This window comes from Gobio gobio (assembly GCF_949357685.1).
Source record: "Gobio gobio genome assembly, chromosome: 9".
NCBI lineage: Eukaryota > Metazoa > Chordata > Actinopteri > Cypriniformes > Gobionidae > Gobio > Gobio gobio.
In genome coordinates, this window is record NC_137115.1 from 32,559,191 (window position 1) to 32,578,108 (window position 18,918).

An 18,918-nucleotide genomic window follows, 5' to 3' on the forward strand; every position below is an offset into this window, starting at 1 on the left:
AACCACTGGAGTCACACGGACGATTTTAACTTTGTTTTTACTGCCTTTCTGTACCATGAAAGTTTTAATTAAATAGCTGTCTATGGAAGGACCAGAGGGCTCGCGGATTTCATCAAAAATATCGTAATTTGTGTTCAAAAGATGAACAAAGGTCTTACGGGTTTGGAACGACATGAGGGTGCGTAATTAATGACAGATTTTTTCTTTTTGGGTGAACTTACCATTTAAGGTAAGAATAGTAATTCTTACCTTAGCTATTCTTCATGCTGAAAGGGGGATTTTAAAAAGAGAACAAATCCAAACAACTTGAGTTTGACATGTGCTGTTTATTTGAACAATTCTGTTACCAAATATCTATTAAATATACATCTCTCATTCAAGTTCAAAGCATCAGAGGAGACAGCTAAACCCCAGCATTTACAAGCACGTCTGGAACACCCCGTGTCCCTCACCTTTAAGGCCCCCAGGCATTTGGCTTTTTCTTGGACTGACCAGACAGAACAAAAACACTTCGGAAGCGAGAGAGAGGGAGAAAGCAAGCGAGAGAGTCTCCACAGCGATAGTGTGACTGTAAAGCTCAGGATATGAGAAACACTGGGTGGTCACTCCAGCTCATGAAGAAGATTAGATTTAGATGGGGTTAGAAACCATAATAGAAGCCATCCTGCCTTAAGTGTTACTGCCAGGAGAAAAGAATCATAAATTACAGTCCAAAGTTGTTGTTTTTACATTGTTCATATAAAGGTTATTTAAAAAAAAAATACACTTCTACGACTCCTACGCGACAGTTTTGAAGGTCTGCAGTATCAAGTTGGTTTGGTGGATGAGCCGGTTGGCACTGGCAAACACATTTATTGCCCTGGAAGAAAGGTGGAGAAGGAAGGAATACAAATTAGATCTGAACACATAATAATGTTACAGGTGAAATTACAAATGTTATGCAGCGACACTTCGGGCACCTAACAAAAGAGCTAGTTTAGGTTGAGCTGAAAATGACCAAAAAATGCAGTGTGAGTGAAATGCCATTTCCAAAAAGATGGAAATTTTGTACATTTATGCGTTCATCAACTACCATCATTATTGTCGCCTCTCAAATAAGTTTTAAAGTCACGCAGTGCTAATAAGGTACACTACTGTTTAAAAGTTTGCAGTCAGTAATATTACTTTAAACATAGATGCATTAAACTGATCAATAGTGACAGTAAAGACAGTTATCACATGCTTTCTATTTTGTAAATGCTGTTCTTTTGAACTTTCCATTCAAATAATCCTGCAAAAAATGTATCACAGTTCCACAAAAATATGAAGCAGGACAATTGTTTTCAACATTGATAATAATAAGAAAAGAGCATGATTTCTGAAGGATCATGTGACACTGAAGACTATGATGCTGAACATTCAGCTTTACATCATAGGAATTAATTACATTTTAAAATATATTCAAATAAAAAAAGTTATTTGAAATTGCAATAATATTTCACAATATTCTTATTTTTACTGTATTTGATCAAATAGATGCAGCCTTGGTGAGCAAAAGGGACATTTAAAAATAAGTACTGTGACAATTTTATCTATTCATATTATTGTTATTTCATTTACAAATCAATTTACCTTTACTAGTTCTTTGATGGAAGCACAAAAGATGATAAGAACCAAGACAAAAACTACCCGTTATAAATTTATATGGGAAAAAAACAGTGTAATGTGCAGTGAAGATAATGGGTGAATCTTAAAACTTCCATACTTTCCGTCTTTGAAGTATGTTTTCAGAGTGTCGCTGAAGCTTTTTGAGTGTTTCACAAACTCTTTCTTCTGATGCTCAAGTGCCTGGAAAACACAAAGCCATTTTTATTTCTTCCCTCAGCAAGTGAGACAGTATACTGGCTTCATCGATCTAATAATGACTGTGCGTGTGTGTGTGTGTGTGTGTGTGTGGTCACTCACCCTTCTGTTCTGGTACTGGTATTTCTTAAAGACGTTGTTCACTGTGTCCAGCAGTTCTTTAATCGCACTGGCTATATCTCTGTGGACAGCAATTAAACAAATGTTGAGACATATTGCATAAATGTCTCTCAGTCATGTGACTTTTTCCACTCACAGGCCATATTTACAGCCATCAGTGGGGAAAGTAATGGTGGGGAATACTTTAGATTTAACTGTTAATGCTTTTTACATACAACTGTCAAAATTGTTACATTTTAAACTGTATAAAAAAACGTCTGGAAAAAAGAAACACCCTCAGAAATCAAAAGAAAGAAGGAAAAAGAAAACTTATCAAAAATGTCCTATTTTTTCCTTTTGATTTTAGAGTGAAACATGAGCCCGACATTTCTTTAAATATTAAATAAATACTTCAAAAAGAACCTCTGTCAGAGCAAGTGTTCAAGTAGAGACTGACGTAATGATATGAAATTCATGACGCACATGGAAGAAAAAAATAGGCATGAGAATTTGTTTATTTGTGTGTATGAATAAGTTCTCACTTGATTGTCTGCAGGAAACGGACTCGGTCATTGATTTCATCTGGGATTTTGCTGAGGATGTGTTTCAGTGCGCGAGCTCTTTCGTTCAGGTCCTGGAACTCCCGCTCGGGCCTGTCAATCATGTACTCTGCACACAAAGAACACACCCACAGGAAACACTCAGTCACCATGGCAACAACAACTGAATTCTAATGACCCGTTATTAACACATAATAGAACTTTAACTACTTTTAATGGCCAATCATGATCGACAGCCATCTGCATTGAGACCATAATACATGCTAATGAACAAATGCTGAAATGTCAAATGCACTGCAGATGCAGAAACTTCTATATTATCCGGTAAACACTGTAAGCCACCTCACAAACAAAAAATACAAGGATAGATTACAGTAGGAAGAGCAAAACAAGGATTTTACAATTGGCTTGGATTAAATTTGGAGGTACATTTAGTATTCTTTACATTCCAAATCAACAAAAATGAGCATTACCCAAAAACCCAGTGCGTTGCTGTGCATTAATTAGCAGAATACATCTGAACATGTCGAAAAAACACTTGCAAAAAGGAAGAAATTAAATTATGAGGGAAAATGCATTAGCGTCATTACCATTTAATTCATGGGGAAACAGCTCCCCCTAGAGGTACAAGGCTGCAACTTCGACAAGACTTTGCATTGCAAACCATACAAGCATGTTTTTCTCCTCTTCAGAAATGTAAAATCTCATACACACCCTCAACATCGTCGGCAGCCATGCGTAATAAAGACTCTGTGAAGTTGATCTCCACGTTCTTCTTCTCCAGAATTTTCATGATAATATCCTGAGTCAGTCCAGGGTTCTCCTTCTCTGCCTGATATGGACAAACAGAGCACAAGTCAGTCCAAAATAACCACAAACAAAGCGTTTCTGATATTTAAAAAAATATATTATAATAATTCCTTTGCCAAATTATGAAGAGAAAAAAACAATAAACTATTTGTTTTAATAAGAGTTTTTCAAAATTTGATCAACATTTCAAACTCTTCTTATATTGAAACTTAAAGACAAATCAATCTATGTATATTACCAACAGGAAAAGAGAAACATGTCAAAATGCTTTGTCTTCTAACATTTATTTATATGAATCTTACACAACAATATTACAAAGCCATGAGCAGAAATGGAGCTGCTCTGCACCAAATTTTTGTGCTCAAATTTGACAAAGCTCTTTGATTCAGAAGACACTGACTCAAAACGAAAACAGTGCTTTTGTAGCATTTTATTTTCCCCTCTGGTCTATTTATAATGTTAGTTACTTGGCACCAAAACCAACTCATGACCAACTTTCTTTGGAATTTAGAATTAAACTGGACGTTTTGCTACTGTATGTTTAAAATGTAATCTTTATAACTTTTAACTCTTTCCCCGCCAGCGTTTTTGTTCATTTTCACAAAACTTTCATGTTGCATGAATATCTGAACATGCAATATACCAAAAGAAAGAACAGAGCCTGAAAATTTGTTTTATTCTAGCTTCATGCCTTCTTTTTTTTTATCAACACTTGAATGTGGGCAAGTTTCATAAAAAAAAGCAACATTGAGCAAAAAGCTGAGAAAATCACGTTTGTGTCAAACGTCTGGCTCGGATTCAGTACTATGATCAAAACATACACTATTATTGCCAAAAGTATTGGGACACACCCCCAAATCATTGAATATAGGAGTTCCAATCACTTCCATGACCACATATGTATAAAATCAAGTGCCTAGGCATGCAGACTGCTTCTACAAACGTGTGAAAGAATGCATGGTACTAGAGCCCTGCGCGGGACTGTTTTCTTCATCCCGCTCCCGCCCGGCGAATTTCTGACCATTACCGCCCGCTCCCGCAACGTATGTGTTACACTCCCGCCCGCTCCCGCAATATGTATGTCCACTCCCGCCCGCACCCGCAAAACTCCGAGAATTTATTCCCGCACAATAATAGAGATGCATTGATTTTGTGTCTTCTCCCGTCCCGCAGGGGGAAAAAAACACGTATTTGTATTGATATTATTAAAGAGATTCATGGGGTTGTTTGTTTCGTTTCCCTGGCCTGCATGTAAAAAAAAAAAAAGGCCAAATACATTCAAATATAATTTCGTTTTTATCAAAAACTTTGCACATAAAAATAGACTGCTTTGCAAAACAGAAAACAGAAAACCAGATTGAGAAACAAAAAACAGATCCCAATTCGTTGGTCAGTTCCGACTGAAAGGAAACCTGAGAAAACATGCTTCAACAGAACGTAATGTGAACACAAAATAGCAAACGGACATTTAGAAACAATCCAATTCCACTCACTAAACTTCTATGTATTGTTTGTCAAAAACACCAAACAGTCAACTTGACCTGCAGGGAGTGCTGAGCGTTTTTGGTGAGGTATGATCAAGTATCTATGTATTTGCCAGCTGCGCAATATGTGGAGACATATAACGTTATACCGCATGACTTTGCCTACCAAAACAATTGAGAAACTTCTCCAAATGTCAGACTTTCCTTGCTTAGCTTTTGTGCTGTAAATACCTCGTTTGAGGTTCTTTTCTACATCATCTATTGACATCTTCTCCATCATGTCGTTAGGCAACCTCCCTATCCCGCCGATTCCCGCTGTGTTTTTTTTAGCCGCCCGTTCCCGCCCGCAGCAAAATTCAAACCGCCCGCTCCCGCGAGATTTACGTTGGGTCCCGCGGGACCCGGCGGGACTCAATCCCAATGCAGCCCTCTACATGGTACCGTAATAGGTTGCCACCTGTGCAAGAAGTCCTTTCATGAAATTTCCTCACTACTAAAATATTCCACGGTCAACTGTTAGTGGTATTATAACAAAGTGGAAAAAATTGGGAACAACAGCAACTCAGCCACGAAGTGGTAAGCCACGTAAAATCACAGAGTGGGGTCAGCGCATGCTGAGGTGCACAGTGCGCAGAAGTCACCAACTTTCTGCTAGTCAATAGCTACAGACCTCCAAACTTTGTGTGGCCTTCAGATTAGCTCAAGATCAGTGCGTAGAGAGCTTCATGGAATGAGTTTCCATGGCCAAGCAGCTGCATCCAAACCTTACATCACCAAGTGCAATGCAAAGCGTCGGATACAGTGGTGTAAAGCACACCGCCACTGGACTCTTCTCTCTCTGGCAATCTGAAGGACGAGTCTGGGTTTGGCAGTTGCCAGGAGAACGGTACTTGCCTGACTTTATTGTGCCAAGTGTAAAGTTTGGTGGAGGGGGGATTATGGTGTGGGGTTGTTTTTCAGGGGTTGGGCTTGGCCCCTTAGTTCCAGTGAAAGGAACTCTTAATGCTTCAGCATACCAAGACATTTTGGACGATTTCATGCTCCCAACTTTGTGGGAACAGTTTGGGGATGGCCCCTTCCTGTTCCAACATGACTGCACACCAGTGCACAAAGCAAGGTCCATAAAGACAAGGATGAGCGAGTTTGGTGTGGAGGAGCTTGACCGGCCTGCACAGAATCCTGACCTCAACCCGATAGAACACCTTTGGGATGAATTAGAGCGGAGACATCCAACATCAGTGCCTGACAAATGCGCATCTAGAAGAATGGTCAAAAATTCCCATAAACACACTCCTAAAACTTGTGGAAAGCCTTCCCAGAAGAGTTGAAGCTGTTATAGCTGCAAAGGGTGGGCCAACCCCATATTAAACCCTACGGATTAAGAATGGGATGTCATTAATGTTCATGTGCATGTAAAGGCACGCGTCCCAAAACTTGAGTCCGTCAATTGAGTCCATCAACACCCACAAATATGCACAGTCCTATTGTGAATTATCTTGGGACGACATTTAATTCAGTAACATTAGGCCATTTTGATTTATATGCTATTAATGGTGGATGATCGCATAATTTTTTTTTCATATGCATCTGCTTGCATATGAGATTGCTTGTTTCTGCTGCTTTGTTGCCTGTGTTTTGATCTGTACTCGTTCAGATGCGTAATTGCGCCCCCTACCGTATAACAGTGAAAACACAAAGCCATAAAAAAAACTTGTCATTGGCAGGGAAAGAGTTAAGATTGTCTATCTTAGCCTATCAGCACAGCTTGTATCAGGTGTATCGGGATAGGCAAAGTTGCTGAAAATGATATATGAACGCTTTAAAAAATGTTCATAACATGACCATTTCCAAATTACCCTCTTTCTGCATCTTAGCTTCCACCTTTAGATTTTTCAATCAAAGCCCACATAATACATCTAACTCTTTTCTAAAGACAGAAATGAAAACAGACAGAAACCAATGCCTAAATAGCTGACAAATATTACTTTCTGGCCATGGTGATATTAGCAGAAAAGGAATTGAAAATTGTTTTAGAGGTGGAGCAAGTTTCTAAATTAGACATTGGAATAACAATGACTGATGACTCATGCACAATAAGACCAGGAACAGGTATTAAACAAGTTAATGGGGTTCATTTTGATTTCTCCTTGAAGTAGATCAAATTCAGATGGTCTGAAGGTGATTTTCTGACAAATTAAATATATGAAGAAAAAAAGCTGAAGAGCACAGAATCACGGCATGTTTACTCACCTTTATGAAAGCCGCTCTCAGAGTCTGTGCTGCAGACAGATTTACTCTCTCCAGCTGTAAAACACACACACACACAAGCCATCTTAATTTACTGCCAGATAAAGCAGGTTGTTTGGTTTTAGTGTTGCATACATTATACATAGTCATCATCACCACATTAAAATGGAAATATAGTTGGTCGTGGGTGTAGATTTTGCCTCTAATTAAAGAGACATGAATTAATCCACAGCAGCACATGTAGACTGTGTAAAAAGTGTCCTGTGTGTTTACTGTGCTCATAAGGGAGTATGAAGATCAATTACGACATGCTTAAGATTCCAGTGTTAAAGAGTCAGTGTGCATATTTGGTTATAAAATTGGACAATTGAATGGTTGTCAGATTTTTAGAAGACAAAATTCGATTTGTTTTGCTCTCCTTGATGAAAGAAAATCACCAAAGTTAACAGTCCAGTATATTATGTTCCAATGACCGAATTCTTATATCACTGTAGCAGTATAGTATATTACAACATAACTATTTCTGCAGTAAATGCAACGGCAACATTTATCTCAAATGGCAATGTACCATGCAGCAAAGTATGCAATATGTTGTTCTTTTGAACTTTCTTCAGAGAATCCTAAAAAAAAATCAGTTTATGCAAAACTGAAGTAGCACAAATGTTTTCAAGATTGATAATGATAATAAATGTTTCTTGAGCAGCAAGTCAGCATATCAGAATGATTTCTGAAGGATCATGTGACACTGAAGACTGGGGTAATGTTGATGAAAATTCAGCTTAAATAATAATAAATTACATTTTAAAGTGCCCCTATAATGGGTTTTCAAATATTCCCTTTCATGCAGTGTGCAATATAGCTTTTTGTGAATGAAAGTGCACGATAAAGTTATTGTCTATTAATGCAGATTGTCTGTTGTTCTTACTACTTTGAGTAAAGATAAATGATGGAGAAAGTTGTTTTACAAAAGTTTGTTACATCAGTCATTCATGATTGTGCTGGGCTAACGTATGCACCGTTATTGATCAGTTCCCACGTGCACCGCAACAAATTAGAAATATACACACCAGTTGTTTATGGACATACACTTGTTAATGCTGATGGTGAGGAATTACAGTTGAAACATCTCAATGTACCTCAAAATATATTGCGTATCATAGCGTATAGTGATACATAGCGTATCACTGAGAAACGTCCTGCTCAAGTTGTCCTTGCGATGGTGGTTCGGGTTGAACTATTTCTTCCAATGTTTCATCATCGTGCTCAGATGATATGGTAAAATTGACACCATTGTTACTGTCTTTACAGTGTGTACAAACGCTGAGCTGCAGGAAGCAGAGCTGAAGTGTATGGTAATGGGCGCTTTGTTTCTGACGTGTGCTGTAAGCGGTAGACCAATCACAACTAGGGCTGCGACAACTAGTCAATAAAATCGTTAATAATTGATCATGAAAATCATCGACAACGGTTCTCATTATCAATTTGTCGGGTCTGCCACCAACTTCCACCAGTCACGCCAAATTAAAGCACTGAATAATTATTGACAAAATGCATCTAAAAATGGAGTGGAAACAGAGTGAGCCGCAGCTGGAAAGGAACATTATTCAAGCGCCCAAAACATGAGAATTCTTTATTTTAATTTTCAAGATAATGCATTAGTGTTTAACATACTCTGTCATGCGCTTTGACAGACGCGTGTGCGTCCTCAGCACAAAACGTTAATTTTACAGGTTATATCCACTGATCTATATAGGAGAACAGTGGTTATATCCTTATCTGTAAATGCTACTAATTCACGCGAGTATTTCCATTTTGGACGGTATTAGGTTACTTTGTCCATAGCGAATGTGTGTGTGATCCTGCAGAACATTCCTCTTATCTGGTAACACCGAGTTTGTGTTTTTGTGTGTTTTTGTTTTTCTTTAATATAATTTTAATGTAGGGATTTAAACTGTCCTTTTGCATAGTAACTTATTTTGCACATAATGTAGGCTATAGCACAGACATACCCTTACGAAAATTAACCATGGTTCTATTAGATAGTAAAACCATGTTTTTTGCCGTATTGATTACCATTTGTATAACCACACAAATACCATAGTTAAGCTATGGACTGAAGCAAAACTATGGTTAATTTGGTTACCATGGAATAACTACAATCTACAACCCTGTTTTATTTATTTATTATTATTAATATTATTTTTTTGTTTGTTTTATTCGTTGTAAAACCATGGTTAATTTTTGTAAGGTATATTTACTATACGTTTTCATAGCTTTCCTATAGCTCAAACAGTAGAGCGTGGCGCTAGCAACGCCAAGGTCATGGGTTCGATTCCCAGGGAAAGCAAGAACTGACAAAATGTAAAATGTGTACCTTGAATGCAATGTAAGTCGCTTTGGATAAAAGCGTCTGCCAAATGCATAAATGTAAATGTAAAATGTAAATGTGTTCATAGCACGCAGCTGACATGTTTGTTTGAAGGACAGCATTGGGCAGGATGTGGAACTGTCAGTAAAAAAGGGCTTTTTTTTATCCGATTAATTGAAAAAAATTAATCAACCAACTAATTGATTATCAAAAGAATCATTAGTTGCAGCCCTAATCACAACAGACTGGGCCGTCTGGCCATTCAGAGCAGAGCAGGCTCTCGGAAAGGAGGGATTTAGAGAATCTGATTCATCCAACGAGTCGTTTGAGAATAATTGAAAAATATGGTGATGTACAATGTATATTATGAGAAAATTAAAGTTTTTTCTGTTGTAGGAAACCTTTAAAATATCATAATAGGGGCACTTTAAACTATATTCAAACAGAAAACATATACAATATTACAGTTTTTACTGTATTTGATCAAATAAATGAAGCCTTGGTGAGGATAAGAGACTTAAAAAACATAAAAAGAAAATTCTTACTAACCCCAAACATTTGAACAGTACATTTCTTGGAAATTGGATACAAACGTGAAAAAAAGTGAAACTACAAAATGTTACAAACAAAGCAGCTAGAAATATATTAATTTTGTAGGCCTAACCATCTCAATCAGTTGAATTACAATTAAAAAAATCCTTTAAAACTATTTATATTTAAAAAAATCAGCTACCTTTAATATTTAACTCAAAGCATTTATTTAACAACAAAACAAATATGATAAAATGTCACACAGGAACTTCAGGGAACACTACTGAGAATCATTTGTAACCTTTTAACTGAAAAGATCCATACTGAAACTATTTGCTGAAATGAACTAGACATTGTAGAAGAGATTGTTATTGCCTAACCTCACTTGTGTCTACAAAAATACTAAAAATGTGCTTAAAAAACGCTAGATTGACTCCTAGATTGAAAGTTACACATTTTTAATTAACTAAGTTCCTTTCATTTAGTTACTCACTCCCCCAATTCTCATCGTAAGTAAAATGTATTCACTCAAAAAATATACAAAGATGATGGTCAGCCAGATAATAACTTTAGCATCCAACTTGGCTGTAAAAAAATATCAGTGCAACCAGAACTAGTAGTGCTATAAAATGAGTGACGTCACTACCTCAGACCTTCCTGAGCATGTGGGTGTGCATCATTTGCATCTCCTAATCCTGAACTGCAGTCTGTGTCAACAAAACCATAACTGAACTCTCCTACTGGAGACTAACCACACCGTACCTCATTGAAGACAGGGTACATCACGGCGTAGAGAGTCATGGATACCATCGAGGTTGCGTCCGCTTCATTCTTCATCTCTTCCATTGTCATCCTCGTCAGGGCGCGGAAGGGACGGGGGGAGCGTCATTCACTCCTGGGGGGCTCGCGATGAGGGGGGCCCAGACGATCTCTGAAAGGGGCACCAATGAGAAAGAGATTATAAAAGGGTAGCGGGATTCCATTTCACAAATAAGGAAATGACATTTTCAACCTGCGTTCAAAGGTAGACGTGATAGCCTTGGGAAAGCGCCATGTTTTCGGTGAGATTTAGGCGATTTGGGCCCCTCAAGATTAAAGGTATGAGACACGTGGCCAGTGTAAGAAAAATAAAGGCTATTTCCTGGATGGTGCACCCATGACTTTATGATGGTAATGCTAGATTTTGAATTATCCTTCTCAGGTTGTACGGCCCAAAGACAGATTGTAGGGAAAATCTTAAGTAGACATAGCAAAATTCAACAAACTGACTTTTTTTTACATTTCTCAGAGTTCTCAGAAGCAGAAGTCATCATAGTTGGGTAAACTTCTATTGCGATGAAGGGAAAATACAGCAAATAGAACTTTTGTATTCCCATTTCCCCAATACAGTGGTGCAGGTATGACATCACCTTGCAGTCCAAAACGCGGACATGAGTTAGCATTTTAGCCCTTCCGGTTCCATCGTCCCGAAGTCAATGGGCTTTTTGAATGGGATTTTGGTTAAATGGCTGAAAGAAGGTCTGTGGTGAACACAAGATGTTGTTATGTCTATGACATAAAATACATCAGTAGTACCCCACTCATCATCGCTGTTATGTGTCTTGAAAAAGGCGGTTGCTAACAAGTTGCTGTCTGGGATATTAAACGTAATCACGCCAAACAGGCAGGGTCCGAAATTAACTTTTTGGCTCACCTGCCATGGGGACTGGTAGATGAAAAAATCCACCAGACAAGCATATTTTTTACCGGCCGGAATAATAAACAGCCTTATTTTGTCACATATACATTAATTTCAGTACATTTAATTGAGATAATAAGGTATTATGTTGAATACAAACATACAAAATTGTCCAGAGCAAAATTTGAAATGTATAATAAAAAAAATCTATATATTGATCAAAATGTAATCAACTTTCTTTGTAAAGCACTTATAGAAACTGTAGTTGACCAAAAGTTCTGTACAGAGTGCAAAAGTGTCAAACAAGTAGGCACACAATGAAGACAAATGAAACATGTCAGATACAATGAATAAGAGTACATAGAAGTTAGGGCTGGGTAAAAATATCGATTCATCAATGCATTGCAATTATTTGTTTCTCAATTCAATATCGATTCATCAAATCCTATGAATCGATTCAGCCCACCGGCCAGTGGCGGCGCTGTGGGTAACACTCTAGTGAGAGCGTTCAACATTGTACAAGACGCGCTTTACAAAAAAAGCAAGATGGCAGACAGCAGCTGCGCTCCGTTCAAGCCTGCACCGCCAACGTTAAAAGCCGACGTTTGGGCTCATTTTGGATTCCACTGTAACGGCCGTTTCACACCGCAAGCGTGAGCAGCCCGTATTTTTTCGGCGCCCATGTTAATCAACGAGTGCATTCACACCGGGAGCAGGAGCTTCGCGTGAGCAGCAGTGAAGCGGGGGTTTCGGCGCAGAGCCTATTTTTGCTGCGCTGCTGACGCTCAATTAAAGGTCCCGTTTTTCGTGTTTTTTTGAAGCTTTGTTTGTGTTTACAGTGTGCAATATAACATGTGTTCATGTTTCGCGTGTAAAAAAACACAGTATTTTTCACACAATTTACTTATCTGTATACCGCTGTTTTCACTGTCCTCAAAACGGCTTGAAAGATTTCCCTGTTCTATGAAGTCCCTCCTTCAGAAACACGTAACGAGTTCTGATTGTGCCAGCGGTTCCCGTGTTGTGATTCGACAGCAGCTTAGGGCACGCAGAGCGCACGTTACCAGAAAGGTCACGCCTCTCACCATAACGGGGATGCATGCGCTCAATGATCTCTAAGTACAGCGTCCCTGGGAAAGCCAAACAAAGGTGACTTGACTCCGGGATGAAAATAACAGCGTCTCGACGACATGGCGACAAACAAACTATACGAACGCAACCGAACGCAACACTTCCTATTCTCCACGCGGGAGCAACAAGACCACGCCCCCTTTTTCGCGCGTTCTTGTGGGCGGAGGTTAGTCGACATACTGCTCTACTGACGTAATTAAAGCAGGAAATACCAGGATGTAGTCCTAACCAGCCGTTCGCTGTAGGCTTTGAAAGGGAACTTCTGTTAAATAAAATATCTCGCTTGGCATTGAACTTTGAGCTTTATAATTTTACAGGTATTATAAATGCTCTAACAGCAATATTACACACTAACTAAAGTTTGAAAAATGGGATCACGAAGAACAGGACCTTTAAAGTGAAAGCACACTTTTAATGGACAAAATAAATAAGATTTCACACAAAAGGTGCTCAAAATGCACACAAGAAGCACATGCAGTGTGTTTTAACAAGAACTGAAGAGTGTCAGAAAAGAAAATTAAACATAAAAAGATATTTGTAGAAGATTTACCCATTAAACCGTTTTAATTAATTAGCTTGGGTTAAAGTATATATATATATATATATATATATATATATATATATATATATATATATATATATATATATATATATATATATATATATATATATATATATATATATATATATATATAGGCTATTATTTTAGGCTACACAGGTCTAGGCTCTAGCACTATAAATCAAACGAGTGTGCGTTTTATTTTTGTCTACGGAGTTTGCTGTCTTCTAAACATATCGAAGTATGAATGAAACCACATGATCGCAGTTTTCTTGGTTGTGTTTGTCGTTTACCATTTACATGCAAATGTTGCAGCCTACACCTCCCCATGTTAACAAAGTTTCAGAACTATCAAGTTAATAAATGACCACCTTCTAAAAACAAATATAGGCTAGTTGTCTTTATAAAGAATTTATATTTAATTTAAATTTAAGAATGTATTTACTTATTATTGAATCGATATCGAAGCTAATAAATCAATATCGAATCGAATCTAAATCGAATCGAAGCCTCAAGAATCGAAATCGAATCGAATTGTCAAATTCCTAACAATACCCAGCCCTAATAGAAGTGTACATATAATTTATCTTTAGCATACTGGCGACACACCGAACAACTCATCACGACAGCGTCAGAATCATATTGTAGCCAGCCTCTTGAAACTCCATTATCTCCATACCTCCATTTCTCACAAAACTTTCTTTTTTTATTTAACTCATCCCCCTTTTTGTCTGTGAGTTTTCATTTTTAAGGTTGGCTCACTCCCGGTAAATGTCACCACATATCAGCTAATATACAGCAGATAGCTGCAGACCGCAAGTTAGCTGCAGTACTAGCTAGCAACAGACCGTCTCTAGTCTCAAATTTTCTGGGAAAATGTTTAGATAAAAACTGAAAGAGTTGTCGAAATATTAGTGGTGGTGAGGTTGAAGTTGTAGGACCATGGTGTAGTTCACTTTAGCTTTTTACTTGTCGAGGGAACCAGTATGATGCTAACTGACGATTGGCCTACAAAGTGACATCATACCTGCACCACTCTATTGCAAAAGAAAAAAAATCCATGATAGCGGAAGAAAGAATGATGTCAAATGATCTGCTGTCACTCACTCAGCCATAGTATTAGAAAAACTCAGGCGGCAGCACTAACCCGTTTTCTGTAATTTAATGCCAAGGTAAGAAATCACAAAGTATAGGTGTTATAAATGTACATACATTTAAAAATAAAAATATAAATATTAAACACATTGCTAGATTTATGATAAATGACTGTGTAAATGTGTCATCAGTCTGTGAAAAGGGTCCATAAAAGGCCCATTCACACCAATATAACTTTAAAGATAACTAACAATTAGCTAACAACGTGACATCATGTTAGTCTGTGAAAATACCGTGTCAGGCAGGCTACACAAATATTGATCTTGACATTGTTAGCCTCTTGTCTTTTTTGTCTTACACTTTACATTTAACTTGAAATATTTAATTTTGTACAAAAGAAAACAACCCTTATTAATGAATTATTAGTAGCCTATAGTGTCTCAGGAAGTCTTGCTCATTGCTCTTCTGTGGCTACTGCACTGAAGCGGCAGTTTAAGATAAACCCAGACTGCAGCGAACGTCAAATAACTTTTGTCTGGTTAATACTTTTAAAGACAATTTGCCTTGGCCATAATGTCAAATCAAATGAAAGAATGAAGGTGATAACACACATTTATTAAAACAAATAAGAACAACAAATCAAGAACAAGAAAACGGGAACAACGCTCAGTCCGAAATTTCACTTATATTTAGCAGTACAATTAACTTTGTCATGCAAAGCATAGCATAGGCTACAAAATTAATTATGTTGTTGAAATATTGTAAAGTGGTCATATGAACTACACGAATGAACGTTTAAAAAACAAAATGCAAAATCAGTAACAGATTGCGTAAAGAAGTCTGATATCTTTAACCATAGACCATGTATAAATTTCAATGTTTCTTCGACGGAAAGCCCGGATGAGTAATTAGTTGGGTTAGTAAAATACTAACCACTAATGACTATTTTTATATTGATTAATCTATCGATTAATCTATCGACTAATTTATCACAATAATTTGCAACAATTTTACTTAAAAACATTTAATTTAACTTGCAACATTGGCCTTCAGTAGTGTACTATAAAAAAGTATTAATGTAAACAAGCCCTTGACAAAATGTAAAACTAAAAGAGTGAAATTGTGAAAAGGTACAAATTTGTACATAACCAACATAACAAAAAAAGAGAATATCAGCAAATACTTTTTATATGGAATAGTACTGTCATGATACCAAAATTATGACTTCGATACGATACCAGACTAAAATACCTAAATACCGATACTGAATCGATACCATGGCAAAAAAAAGTAAAAGTAATTGAATAATATGACAGAATTTACTATTCATTATTTTGGGGTTAAAAAAACCTTAATAACTCACTTGGCCGGCATGTTCCTGCCAGGTTCCTGCCCTGCTTCACACAGAATATTAGGTCCGGCCCTTTAAGAGCTGCACGGACAAAATTCCCCGATTTCTCATTCAACTCTGTATAGATTCACTAAAGACATATCCGGCTGTGTTTACCCGAATACTCGCCAGGACGTGTATTTTTACATATTTTTTACCATTCAAACCCAATAATCCGCTAAACTGGCGTCGCAATCTGTCTGAGTGAAAGGCATGTGTGCGGCTGTGCGCGCTTAAGGTCAGCACTTTTCTGTGCGTTCTTTTTCCTTAGCTACGCATATATTTGATTGTTCTGCTTCCATTGTTTAGTGAACGGTGGAAGCAGAGCTCACACACACGTCCTCACTCCTACTGTCACACAGACGCAAATGAAGAAATACTGCTCTTATTAGAGTGCTGTCAAAGTACCGGTACTACTACAATTTCATATCTTACCTAACTTACCCAGTCGACTAAAAATATTGACGTCAACTAATTAACAGCGTCGACGCAGTCGATTGTATCGTCCAATCGCGACAGGCCTAGTATTTATATAAAGAGATGTATTAAAATAAAAAGTGCACAACTCTTCTTAAGTGGAAGGAAGCTACTTTTTCCCCCTTACGTGCAACCTATTGGAATGCGCGGATGAGTCATTAGTTGGGTAAGTAAAATAACAAAATTATAGTTTTTAAGTAGAAAATAGTATTTATGTAAAGAGATAGTGTAAAATACACCCCAAGGCGACAATATCATTGTCCATCGCGATGTTTCACTGTAAACATCGTCAACTGCCAATTTAGGGGACATCGCCCAACCCTACTAACAATAACAAATTAGCATCCACACCAATGTAATTATAACGTTCTGTTTATTACAAATGTGTGCTGCAGTTATGCCATCTGCCGCTTTAAATGCTCAGTTGAGCGGATTCTGATTAGCATGTTATATCGTTTATCAGCTGAAAGAAAATTTTTTTTTTTTAAATTGATTCCAAAGATATCGTTCCTCAGTATTGTCATCAATGTGGTATGGACTTCCTTATTCTCAAAGAATTAGAATGATTATTATAGTAATCGTCCTTTATGCGAACAGGCCTTAAGTCACTTTATTTCTTCTCAAAGTCTACAACAACATGCCAAAGTGTTTATTCCTTCACCCAACACGTGTGAAACAATAGCGCTTCTTGTTATCTGCAGAAGGTCACAGTTCCTCTCAAGCTACACGGAACTTTTCAAACCATTGAAAGCGAGGCACGCTTATCTCAATGCCGCCGATTCAGGCTAATGGACAGGAGGACGTGAGTCATTCCCACCTGATCGGAAGGCCTTTGGCCCCCGCTGTGGGAGGTGGCCTTATCTGGGTGACATTCATAGGGATCACCGTGACGTCTTCACATAGAGCAGGCCGTTGCTTCACTTAATGGCTAGAAATACCAGCACTCCTCTTATAAAACATGGTTGCCAGGTTACATATGCATTATAATGACTCACCTTTTTCCTATTGTCAAAGGCCAACCAACACTTGATTCCTGTAGTAGTGTCTCTAGTCAGAGTCTAGCCTTGGCTCTAAAATGGGTAACACCCTAACACAGGTGAATCCTGAATCAGATCCACCTATACTACATTTTTACCTTATAGTGGATTAAAGAGTAAACGTGAAATTAATGTGAAACAACATATTCACAGTCAAGTGAGGAAAAGTTTGGACAATTATTGAACCACCACAATATGAAATAATGCAGATTTGCATAGGTCTTCTCGGTTTTGTTTATTGCACTGCTGTCATTTTTATTGAATATCACAAGTATTTTGTTCAATCATTTTAGTACCTCACAATACTGTAGTTATATAAATACTGTCATCAAGCTGTATACATCTAAAAACAGGCTTTTAAACATTAATATACTTGAATATATGATGGTTTCAATCCGATGCTGTCTAGCCGTCACAAAAAATCCACACTTAATGCTTATTACAGTAGTAAATCAACACAAATACTAATACAAATTTCAGTAAATACACCTAAAACAATATTTTCTTCCACTCAAGCATTTTTAAACAGACAAATATTGGTCAGTTAACAATAAAACTAGTCCTTAATTGTCGCTCTAAAGCAAGTTTTTGCACATTTCACAGATCAAGATTCTCAGCCAATTCAAGAACCCTCGGTATAAAAAAATGTATTAAATTGATTATTTGATATATATGATAGGTCTCCTTCACTTCAATGTAATCAATCCAGCTATTTTTCTCACACGGTATAAACGTAAACTACATCTGACTCTTGCATAAGTGGATAATGGCATCACAACAGATTGTAATGACTGATATAAGCTGTCAAGATTTTTCAGGTTTACACCCAAATGTGACGTCATCATATTTATCAAAACTGCAATTGTGTGAAACACTGTAACAGCTTGACTCTAACGTCTGGTCTTTAACCGATCCATGATACCAACATTTGTAACGTTATAACAGCTATCTAACATGATTCGGATGACTGATTTGTATAAGATCAAAGGTTATGTAATATTTAAACTGTGTCATTCTAAACCTGATTGAGCAAATTCCTATTCTATTTTCTCTCAGTCTTCAGCAGGCCTGCCTTTACTGTCTTCAAAACTGATTTACTCTCCATTAGAACTTAAGGCCTGGTAAAAACTGGTCTGAGATGGGCTTCCTGGCCTTGTATAAAACAAAATCGATCAAATTTAAACCTCATTACTTTTCTTACTTTCTGATCTATTGTGAGGCTCTGATTAGCTGGATTGCTAAAGTCTCTGTTAGCTAGGTGACTGCTAGTCCCAAAACAAATTATTTTCATAAAAACCGCAGCGAAACGAACATCGTTAATTCCAGGTTAATTTTAAAAAGTGTGATTTCAGCCTCTCCTACCTGTGTGTAGCTCGTATAGATGTTTATTTGACTGCCGATGAGCTCGGTAACTCTTTTGAATATTTTCCTTTCTGTGTGGATTGGAATCGCTAGCTAAAGACGGAAGTTTTCTGCATGACCAATCTAAAGAATGAGGGGCGGGGCTAGGTCGCGGTGAGCACCAATCAGAGAACAGCGAGGGGATGGAACGGATATAGGTGTGACGTTTAGTAGTCCTTTAAAATACTTCAAACGGTGCAAGGCAATAC

The 18,918-nt window shown here is 37.5% G+C and overlaps 1 protein-coding gene across 1 annotated transcript; it reads right to left on the bottom strand.

The window, feature by feature from the left end:
* Positions 1-308: 308 nt before the first annotated feature.
* On the bottom strand, positions 309-18,795 carry pdcd10a (programmed cell death 10a). Its single transcript, XM_079825098.1, has 8 exons — positions 18,671-18,795; positions 10,704-10,872; positions 7,046-7,099; positions 3,216-3,333; positions 2,484-2,610; positions 1,945-2,023; positions 1,745-1,827; positions 309-859 (listed from the first exon to the last, which is right to left on the bottom strand). The coding sequence occupies exons 2-8, from the start codon at positions 10,791-10,793 to the stop codon at positions 778-780; spliced, it is 633 nt and encodes a 210-aa protein (XP_079681224.1). The 5' UTR covers positions 10,794-10,872; positions 18,671-18,795; the 3' UTR covers positions 309-777.
* Between the last annotated feature and the right edge of the window lie 123 nt (positions 18,796-18,918).

Excerpts from the sequence above, each read along its gene's own strand:
- pdcd10a (XM_079825098.1), bottom strand. The coding sequence starts at position 10,793 with ATGACAATGGAAGAGATGAAGAATGAAGCGGACGCAACCTCGATGGTA. Across the intron at positions 2,024-2,483 it reads CGTTTCCTGCAGACAATCAA|AGATATAGCCAGTGCGATTA; the intron begins GTGAGAACTTAT and ends TGCTGTCCACAG. Across the intron at positions 860-1,744 it reads ACATACTTCAAAGACGGAAA|GGCAATAAATGTGTTTGCCA; the intron begins GTATGGAAGTTT and ends CCTTTCTTCCAG.